An 11,216-nucleotide genomic window follows, 5' to 3' on the forward strand; every position below is an offset into this window, starting at 1 on the left:
AATATGGAACTAGGGATGCGGACTTATTTTGTAATAAGAAGGGATTATATGCTGTTTTGTTGTCTGACTAACTTACTTTTTTAATTAGATTATGGACGAAGAATGGAAAAGAAAGAGACCATTTTCTACTATTTGGAAAAGTTTCACTACTCTTAAACAAGAACCAAATCAGCCTCTATGTTGTGAGTTCAAAGAATGTGGTAAGAGATTTTTAGTGGAGAGAAAAAATGGAATTGGTACATTAAAGCGTCATCTAGTCAAATGTGCAATGAAGAAATGAATGCATGTGGAACTGCAGAAGAAATAAAGAATTAGTGACTTGACGATTTCTTGTTGCTTTTAGTATTTGAATTTTGTTATGAAGTGTGTTGTTTTGTTTGTTTTGACATTACTTGTTTGAATTTTGTGGTTTAGTTTTATTTGGGATTTTGCATCTTAATGCTTTGATTTTATTACTAATACGTGCGATTCTATAAAATTGAGTTGTTTTAAAAATATGGGTTAAACGGGTCATGCTCGGGTTGACCCGAATTAATGTGTGTGCAGGTTAGGACTAAATACTTTGACCCGAATAGTAATATGGGTTGGGTTCGGGTTGCGCATTTCAACCTGCTAACCCGTCAACCCGACACGATTGACACCACTACTTTTAATAAATGAGAAACCCGAAACCTGATAGGTATCCTAGAAACCAGGCGGGTAATTACCCGATGAATACCCGACGGGTCTGGGACGGGGTTTTGTAATCGGGTCTGGGTCTGGGAATACCTAGACCCGTCCCAAACCCGACTCATTGCCATCCCTACAAGCAGTGACGGATCTAGACGGAAATCTAAGTGGTAACGTTAAATTTTATTTTTATCATATTTTATACAACGTAAACAAATTTTTTTACCGTATTTCATACAATAACCGATTTTTTTAACCATATTTCATATAATAATAATAACTTTTTTAACTTGTTGGACCGATATCATCATTTTATTAGAATTTTTGATTAAAAAGATTGCTAACAAGACTCTGCCGTTTCATTTTTGAAGTTCCCTAATTTAGAAGAAACAGAATTTAAACCCGAAATCCCAAATCAATTCCAATTTGCATCGTCCAAGTATCCAATAATCCATAATCATTCATTCAAATATTTAATTGCCCATAAACAAATCTAATTACAATTTATATAAACAAATTACCAATTATATTTTTAAATAAAAGTAGAAAAATAACTAAACTGAACAAGTAGAAATCGAACAGTGGAAGAGGATCTGAGGGAACACCGGCCGTCAGCTCCTCGGCTGCAGCGTGGAGGTCCGGTGACCGGAGAAGGGCAACAGGAGGTCGGGGCAAGCCGTCTCCGAGATTTGAAAAAATATTTTGGGCTGAACGTGAAAAATATTTTCTTTAAAAAAAAATCCAGGCCTAACAGGGTCACGCTGGGGGCCGTCGACCACCCAGCCCTCCCCTAGGGCTGACCCTGGGTCGGGGCAACGTGGGGTGGAAAGTGGCTGAAACAATGGTTGAATGAAACTTTGTTTTGTAGAATGTTGATGTCCGGCCTGGTAAGTGTCCAGGTATAAGGGAACAAAGAACAATGATTTTATTTGGTTTGGGCTTTAATTGGTTAACTTTTAATTTGGTTGGGCTTTAAACAAATATGAGTAACGTTATATTTTTCCAGAGGTAGCGAAATACGAAAATCGACTAAATAAAACAAAAATTTGCATTACTGACGAAAAGTTGAGGAGTGGCGAAGGCTACCCCTGATTATTAGGTAAGTCCGTCCCTGGCAGCAAGGGTTTAATGTACATTTATTAACGACCATACTTGTTGAATTTATCTCTCCTAACTTGAATACTCGAGGTGGAATATTGAACGTTTTAACACATACCAAAACGATTAACAAATCTTCCACAAGTAAAGCACACAGAGCTTTAACCAATGGAAGTAAACATTTAGGCTGGCGGTGGTGTTTTTTTTAAAAAAGGCATGTGTATGCTTTTATGTCTGCGGCGCAAACCAAGCGCAAACATTGCCATCTACAGGTTGTTTGTTTTTAGAAGACGTTTCATTAAAAAATGTCTGCACGAACTCTTTTTGGAGCAGAGCTTCACCACCATCACCGTCTACCACCATTGTCCACCACCACTGTCCACCACCACCGTCTACCATCGTCTACCACCACCACCCACTACCACCGTTTGTACACCACAACCAGTTTATTTTAGCAGTATACAGACGTTAAAAAACAAACAATCTTCTTCTTGCAGGATGCAGAGGTTCGGTCCACCTCTTTTTCTACAGATGTATGCAGATTTGGTCCGCAGACTACAGACATTTTACCTCTAGAAAAACAAACAACCAATAGAACCTTCTTTAAAAAGGTTTAAAACTAGTGATTGAGAACATGCTTGATTCCATACTGTAACATCGACCTTTGTAATGATCAGTTTTTGTAAATCCATTATCCATATGGTTGTCCACGTGCTAGTAGAAAATTTGCAGCTATTGCGGCCCCTGCTTTTCAAGAAGCCGCGTCTAATCTTTTTTAGTTGTAAATATAGGAAACACGAAGCCAAAGTCGCTCAAACTTGTTGCCCAAGTTGGCGAGACCATATTGCAACCAGCAGATTGTTATTCAATTTTTACGGTTGGTTAAATGATTCGTATTTTGAATTCAAGTTGGAAATCAGATCTGACTCGTGATCCGAAGGAATGAATTAAGAACCGAAGACGATCAAGGGCCGGTGAACAAGAAAATTCAGTTAAAGAATTCGTTTCCGTAACTATGGGGGTGATCATTGGTAATTCCGGATGGTATTCACAAGTCGGTGAATATGGAAGGACCTAATTTGTTAAGCAGGTTTAATTTCTTAATTATAATAAGATTAATATGTTAATGTCTTGATCACCAAGTTAGTGTTAGATTATATATTGGGTTTGGTAAATGTGTTAATTGTGTGATAACTATTGTAATGAGTTTTTGAGTTTGTTTTCTTGGAATAATAAAGTGTTTATCAAATCTTGTGCCTAGACATGTAATGGTGTGATTAAAGCTACGGATGATATACGATGAGCAAACGAATTAACATGCATAACATAAATATAAAAGCAAATACAAACAAACACGGCAATTTAATATGGTTCGGTCACAGTGAAAAACCCACAACCACAAGCTATAACTAGGTATTTTATTAAACATGATACAAACATTAGAATACATGGCATAGGAGTATATAAAAAATGTAACTAGGTTTAAGTAAATTGGGGACAAAGAAACCAAAACAAGTCTTCCATCTCTTAATAGAAAATGGCGCCAATGTCTTCTAGTGTCAACCCATCATCAAGCCCAATAAATCAACGACTTCAAACCTAACAAGTAACAAGTACCGAAGGCATTTTCATGCTATTCTAGTAAGAAAGTGATTTTAGATGAACTATAGTATGAAGTGATTTCGGCATTTTCATGCTATTCTGGTAAGAAAGTAAGCTTTGGATATTTATTTATAATGATGATTTAATTAATAATATAATGAGTTAGTGATTGTAATGTTAGGTTTGATTAGTTTGAGACTGATATGTAAATACTTTCATTTTGTAATGTGTAAACCTAACGGATGTTGAGGTGTGGATTGTGGAATAAGGCTTGTATAGAAAATCATGAAAGAAATAAAATAATAAAAAGAAGTGATTTCGAAATCTTAAAGACTAGTTACATGTTTTAAATAATTAATAATAAATCGACACCTGCCACTACTCGATATTTTCTCATGCAACATATGAGATTGCTTAACAATCAAGAACTTTGTCACCAAATAAAATACACTCATCATATATTTCTTTAAACACTTTGGTACCAACGACTAGCATTCCCTTCCCCATCCCCAAAACATTAAAAAAATAAAATAAAATAAAACAAAAAAAAATCTAGTTACATATAAAATTAAAAATAAAACTTTCTACTACGCATCACATGTGACAAGACATTCGATATGTCCCCATAATTTTCACTGGTTTTATCTTGCCTTGGATTAGCGCTGTAGAAATCGTTAGGCGCTAGTTGAGCGATCAGGTAACCGACTAAGATTAATCAAGATTAACCGAATTGTAATTTTTATATGTAATTTTTAATCCATACACATATATATAGTTATAGTTATATACACATCAACATCAATATGAATATGATATTTGAAAGTAATTCAAAATTTAAACACTTAACCTTACATAATAAATCAAGTACATAGAAGCTCTGGTCTATTCATATAGGTCAAAAAGTGTATTTGGGTCAATTTTGTTGAGCTAGATTTCGCTAAAAAGCTTTTGGACATATTTGATAGAGTTGGACAATTTGGGCCGAGTTAGATCGATTTTATCCTACTAGGGCAGATTTTGACTAACTATGACCGATTTTGACCGACACCAAGTTGAGCGATTTGGATGAACTTTATTTGACTAGACCGATTTTGACTGACTAGCGCCTACAACCTCTGTTTAGCCAAAATCGAGGCACCTGAGTTCCAACTAGCGACTAGGTGCCGATTAATTGGCCGCCTAGGCCCATTTTTGCAAAACTGCCTTGGACATCAGGAGATTAGCACCAACTTCAAACCAGTATGATACCGTAAAGTAGATGTGCACAAATTGAGTTTTTCCAATACCCAATTTTGGTAATACCCTGGTCGGGTTCGGGTATTGTCTATAAAAGCCATACCTATGCATCATGTTCGGGTCGGGTATAGAACCAGGTATTCTAAAGCCAGGTATTTGAATATCCTATTTTCGAGTATTGAAAAATCGCTATATTTGGGTTTTTTTCGGGTATAGATTGAGTTTTTTTAAGGGACTGTGCTTTTTTGGGGTATTTTTGTGGTATATCTCAGGTATTTCTCGTGTAATTTCGGATATATATCGGGTATTTGAAAAACTCGGTCTCGGGCATTGGAAAAACCCGGTTTCGGGTATGGAACTATTCCGGTTTTTGGGTATTACCAGGGACAAGTCGTGCCCGGTTCCGGGTTTTGGTATTGAAACGCATACACTATCTGTAGACTACGGATAGGGTTGTGTACGGGTTCAGGTAGTAAAAACTAGGTAAAAAAAAAAAAACCGGTCCCGGGTTTTTTGTTTCGGGTTCGGATTTTTTTGCACCTCTACTGTAAAATGTAAGAACTTCTAAAAAAAACATGTTTCTCAATAGTCAAGGCACTCCCAACAAAATATATACACGAGCGACCAAGAACCCACACCTTACACGTTTGGTCATAAATCAACATATGTAATGGAACAGGGATACACATACGCAAACTTTATCCCGACACCAAATTCTATGCCACTCAGGCAGTCGGGCCTTACATTGTTGTCATAAGTAGTTGATATTGCATTTCAACATATGAAACTAAATAGTTACAATTCGCAAGCTGTTACACGAAAATAATGAGCTATAAAGGCAATACATATGAGCATTTCTACTATAAGTATAAATAGTGAGTAAATTTCTTGCACGGACGCTATATACATATATGATACAAGTTACAAACTATAACGGATAATACCTGTTGATTTATAAACAAATTGAAATTAGCACTCCTTTGAAAAACTGTACTCATACTCTTGCTGCTGCCGACACTTCTGTCTCGGTTGACTTCGATTTTCTTTTCTTCTTTGGTGGTTCTTTTTCTTTTTGTACAACAACCTTGTTTGGAATCAATACCATGAACATGTTCCTGTCTCTTAAGTTTTTGCTTTCCTCAATACCTAACTGCAAATCATCCATTGGAAGATATATTAAAAATATATAAATAAAAAACTAAAAGAGTTGCTTGGGTACCTCCCCAATGTCATTGCGAAAGCGGTTCAAAAGCTCAACAGCGTTATTTCTGAACTCGTTTTCACGACCCTTTAAATTCACTATAACCTTAACCTGAGATCAGTTATCCACAAAATAAGGATACTATAGAAAGTAAGAAACAAAGTGTGATGGAATATTAGAGAAACCTTGTCACCGTCTTTGAGAAACTTTTGAGCAGCTCTCAAACGCACTGAATAATCATGCACATCGATGTTGTAACTGCCAAGAACAATGGTTAAGTAGCATACAATAATGAGCAATTTCATATTCACCCGATTAAAACAATTAATGCCAATACAGCTGTTCAAAATTTTCAAGTTTACCCTTCTCTTTCTCCTTAAACTCAAACTCACATATCCTAATGCAAATTTTAAGGGAAGGTTATAAATGTCATATATATATATATATATATATATATATATATATATATATATGTAAATGTGTATATTTGACATTTTGATTTGTTGACAAGTTAAACAAAATTCTCTTACCCCATTTTCAGCTCCTTCTGATCCATGCGAAGTGCTAGAATCAAAGAACAAACTTTTCTCAGCATATACATGTATGTATGTATGTATATTATTATTATTATTATTATTATTAATTTTAAACATGCTATGCACGAAACAGAGTTATAAAAATGAAGAAAAAGTTGAAAATTGCACACGAGACAGAGAAGGCGTCAACCAGCACTTTTCTTCTGCTGCTCCCTCTTCTTCTTTTGTTGTTCATATCTGTATTTGCTGGTAACAATTGTTTAACTGATAATCAAGACATTGTCAAAAATAGAAATAACAACAGGCAGGCAAATCATAAGTCATAAGAATGCATAGGAGATGTGATTGTGAGTTACTTGTAATCCATCAACTTGACAACAGGTGGATCTGCATCTGGAGACAATATAACCTAAAAAAAGAATACAACTACTAGTTTAAAATGAAAATAAAATTGCTAATGCAAGTAGTATTTGAGTAATATGCATACAAGGTCAAGTTCCGCATCTTCAGCCATCTGAATAGCAGCAGCTTTAGATGCTATACCAACCTACCAAAACAAGTGGATCAGTTAACATGGATTGCATATGCAAGAGCAAAATGTTGGGAGAAAACTCACCATATTTTGCTGATCATCTATAAGCCTCACTGTATTTGACCTAAATTATCCAATGAAAAAGATAGCATTTCACAATTCATACTAATGCAAATTTAGTGCAAACTAGATCTGCTTACTGATATAAAAGTTTTCTTACAAGCACAACCAAACTTTATGCTTATGATCATGAGAAGAGTTTCAAAATTTAAATGCTATTGAAAGACCATTTTGATTCAAACTCTTATCAGTTTGAGTCAGATACAGCACAATTTCCCAAGCATATAAGACTGGAATTTGGTTATAGATACACGCTGTAATCATCGAAAATTCCGCTAACTTGGAGTGCATCCTACAGTCATGGTTCAGCTGAGTCGGTTACTTCAAATGCAAGCAAGGGCACACATTCTTCTGGTTTAGCACATAATAATTTCTCAATATTGTCCGCTTACCCCACGAATTTGCTTCATCCTAGTACTAGAGCACGCTTAACTTAGCTGTGATATGCTCCACGACCAACTAAGCCCAAAATGCGTTGATAATTTAAATTTAAGTCAAACTGAAAGCGTAAGCGTACCTGATAGTGTCGACATCTAGGGGTTGATCATCGTCATCCCGAGGAGACTGTCTGGAGTCTTGCAGGCGTGAATTGCTTCCTCCGCCATAACGGCAGCTGATCCGATGATCAACCACATTTACTTTTACTTTTAATTGCAGCCGGAGACCGGAGAATTTAGACTGCAAACAAGTCAGCTGTATAAGAGGCGGTACCATCATATTAGTAACCCTAGCCATAGAATTAATTAATTCATTCTGCAACACCAATGATATGTGGATTTAGGAGGCACAGGTGGTGACGCTGGTGCTGCTGGGACAGACCTTATCCGTTTTTCTTTGGCTTTGGGAAGCCGAGTAAAGTGACAAAATCTTTTGTAAGGTTTGGTTTTTTTTTTTTTTCTTTTTTTCGGTAACTGAGCCATTAAGGTTTCTCGGCTATTGTCAATGTTGTTCATATCATTAATCCCGTCTATTTTTATCATCAACTCAGGGGCAATTTTGTCTTTATCCTAACGCCATCGTCTTCCTCGGAACATTCGAACCACCAATTACCCCTACCTGTGGAGGTTGTCATGGTCGCCATGTGGAACAGTTTGGGAAAATCGTCTAGGGCATGGTGTTGGAGGCCGCCGGTGGTGCAAACGGTGGTGGGAAGTGTACCGGGTGACTGATGGTGGTGGCATTGGGTTGTCGGCGATGGCAGAGAAGAGGGTAGGAAAACTGTGGGAACGGGTTGCTGCCATGTGATTTGTTGTTTAATTTCTTCTTTTAGTTAATAATTATGTTTTGTAATCATTTAATGTTTATAAATAAAAAAAACAAAATTGTCATTGACTTAACGATAAAAATAGACGAAGTTAGTGATTTGAACGATATTGGCAATAATTGAGAAATTTCAATGGCCAATTGTTAAAAAAAGAAAAAGAATAAAAAAAAACTTTTTTGGATGAAAATCGCAAAGGTAACAAAACCTCAAAGACAATTTTGACGCTTTACTCAAAAAAGTAAGACACCCTTTTAAGGAGATATGTACAAGTAGTAAATAAATTATTTTGCTTTTGGTTGTAGTATCTCGTGTGTCCAAACACAACACGTCATAGAAGATCTGATGGGAATCTATTTACCAAATATTATAATCTATAGAAAACTAATTTTTTAACCTCAGCATTACGATGGTGAGTCGAGATGAATTCGGTCAGTATCGGTTGTGTTCGTTACGGCATAGACATCGTTGGTAAAATTTGAGCGTTAAAACCTAAAAAATTAATTCGTCAAATTAACATATAAAGGAACAAAATATATGAAACGATGTTAATTTTGTTGACAAACCCGGGCGGTGGTAAAATCTAAGTGTTGTCGGTCATGGGCATTGAGGCGGTAACTCGACACGAATTCGGTCAGTTTCAATTATGTTCGCTACGAAATCGGAGTTGAAAAACAGAAAAGAAATATAAAAATTTAGGTGGACCAATGGCTAATTAGGAGGGGGGTGTTGGTCGGTAATTGCGCGTTGGTAAAACCTTAGCGCTACCGGTCACGGGCAATGAGGCAGTGAGTCTATGCGAAATCAGTAGGTTTCCGTTAGGTTTGCTATGGTACAAAAAGTAAAAAAAATTGACTTTAATCTCGGATTTTTCGTATTTGTATTCGTTTATGTTTAAACTGATTCGGGAATGTAATTCAGATCTTTCGAACTATTTAAAACTTATGTTTATTGGCATTTAACTTGGTTTAACTTATTTTATAATTTCATAACTTTTAATCATGCCAAATAGTCCTTATAACCTTTAACATCAATTAAAACGGCTAAAAATCGTGTTTATGGAAGTACATGGACTAATTTTGCCAATTCTTTCCTATTTTTTATTAAATTAATGAAACTTAAACTCCAAGAAATGTTATAGTAGGCCCAATTTCGTTTTATTATTGTCCAAGCCAAATTTTGTTAATTATTATACCCAATTTTCTCATTTATAGCTTATTCCGTTTCCTAATCCAGTGGATTACTTCATAAACAAGTTATAATTCATTATACTTAATCAAAATACATCCCTAAAACCCTAAAAACTACTTAAACATCAGCACCATCCCCTAATCTCAAAATCCACCTTCTCCTTTATCAATTTCATAAATATTGTTCAAGTTCTTTCATCTACGGTTTGACTTTGGTGTTTAAGACTCTTTGACTCGTCTTTTCCCATATCTCCTTTATGTTCCAGGGTAAGTTGTCTTCATGAAAAAGTTGGTTTTATCTAACTAACAAAAGCCCTCAATCAATTTTACTGATTGATGGGGTTTTGTCGGTCAATTGCTTTCCGACCCGTTTAAGAGCACAATAGTCAAATTCTTTGAACATTCAATTACTTAACCTTCTGGTTAAAATTAGCGTTCGGACCAGAAGACTTTTAGTTTTTCTCGATATTTTGAGTGTACTGACCAAAACCCGACTTCCGAAACGCTGTTCAGATTCTAGTCAGTACCAGCTCGCTTATATACCGAAAATCTCGTAACCGGAGTTCTAGATATCCGTTTGGATTGATTCCAGTGGCTATGTTCTCGGTTTTGACTCTATTTTATTTTGTATAAGTATCAGGTCTAGTTGGATCAGAACACTTGTCACGTTAACTTTGCTTGTTTATCTCTCGGTTTATTCGCTTAATCGTCAAGGTGAGAAGTCATTCCCTTATTTTTACAGCTTTTAAACGTTTTGGGGACACTTGCGTACTTATCAGTATTTACATATTATATATTATGCGCACTAGCAAACTATGAGTGTTGTGTGTGATCAATTAAATGTTAATTGCTTAATTGCTTAATTGTTTACTTTATCGCATTCAGAGAGGTCCATCATAATCACATTAAAGTATGATCATATGCCGTCTTAGTAGCCAAATCCCGATTCACATGGCGATGGTCAACTGACACCCACATTTGTATATGCAAGTCATAGTAGCCAATGCCCGATTCGCAAGGCAACGGTTAACTGACACAACTATTTACTCATGGTTTGATTGATTTATACTCACAATATCAGTTTTGCTCATTTTACTTATATATTATTATTAGTGTCAAAACTGATAACTTTTCTCACTTAACCTCGTGTTGATAAATCTATATTATTTTTTACACATTTGAAGGTTATCATTTGGTTGAAGCTAAGATGAAGAAACACTTAGAGAGACCTTAGTTAATGAAATAAAAGATATTTGTGTACTATTTTGATTTTGGTAATTTGTTAAACTTTGTGTACTTGATTGAAATTTTGAAATAAATAAATAATTAGATATTGTCATATTTTAAACTGTATGATAGTACCTTGTGAGTTGTGAACCAACGATTCGCGCCCGGGTATTTCCACCTTAGGTTGGGCTGTGACACTTGCGCTGACACCAATTCAGTGGGTTTCATCTACATTTGTTATAGTACTAGAGTTAAAAAATATATATAAAAATTTAATGGACCAATGGGATGGCGTCAGTTGGTAAACTCGGGGGTCGGTAATACCCCAGTGTTGTCGGTCCTAGGCGCTGAGTGGACCAATGGGGTGGCGCTGGTACATAAACTGGGGCGTTGGTAAAGCCCGAGCATTCTCAATCCCGGGCGTTAAGGCGATGAGTCTATCCGAATATGGCCGGTCTCCGTCACATTCGTTGCGATATCGTAATTAAAACAAACAAAAAAACATAATTAATGTTCGACCAGCTTCCTTTATGTTCGTTACGGT

At 35.9% G+C, this 11,216-nt stretch overlaps 1 protein-coding gene across 1 annotated transcript; it reads right to left on the bottom strand.

Annotated features, from left to right (window-relative positions):
- Positions 1 to 5,179: 5,179 nt before the first annotated feature.
- On the bottom strand, positions 5,180 to 7,729 carry LOC143588245 (translation initiation factor IF3-4, chloroplastic-like). Its single transcript, XM_077069304.1, has 9 exons — positions 7,512 to 7,729; positions 6,959 to 6,998; positions 6,830 to 6,889; positions 6,699 to 6,751; positions 6,533 to 6,588; positions 6,337 to 6,370; positions 5,992 to 6,064; positions 5,825 to 5,917; positions 5,180 to 5,755 (listed from the first exon to the last, which is right to left on the bottom strand). The coding sequence occupies exons 1-9, from the start codon at positions 7,727 to 7,729 to the stop codon at positions 5,600 to 5,602; spliced, it is 783 nt and encodes a 260-aa protein (XP_076925419.1). The 3' UTR covers positions 5,180 to 5,599.
- Positions 7,730 to 11,216: the final 3,487 nt, after the last annotated feature.

The sequence above is a fragment of the Bidens hawaiensis genome, unplaced genomic scaffold (genome assembly GCF_021521415.1).
Source record: "Bidens hawaiensis isolate Kalapana, Puna unplaced genomic scaffold, B.hawaiensis_p1.1 tig00036274_1, whole genome shotgun sequence".
Taxonomy (NCBI): domain Eukaryota; kingdom Viridiplantae; phylum Streptophyta; class Magnoliopsida; order Asterales; family Asteraceae; genus Bidens; species Bidens hawaiensis.

What these genes read in the sequence shown, in the direction of transcription:
- LOC143588245 (XM_077069304.1), bottom strand. Translation starts at nt 7,729, where the DNA reads ATGGCTAGGGTTACTAATATGATGGTACCGCCTCTTATACAGCTGACT. An exon ending in CTAGATGTCGACACTATCAG is followed by an intron (nt 6,999 to 7,511) that starts GTACGCTTACGC and finishes TGGATAATTTAG; the next exon opens with GTCAAATACAGTGAGGCTTA. An exon ending in AAGATGCGGAACTTGACCTT is followed by an intron (nt 6,752 to 6,829) that starts GTATGCATATTA and finishes TTCTTTTTTTAG; the next exon opens with GTTATATTGTCTCCAGATGC.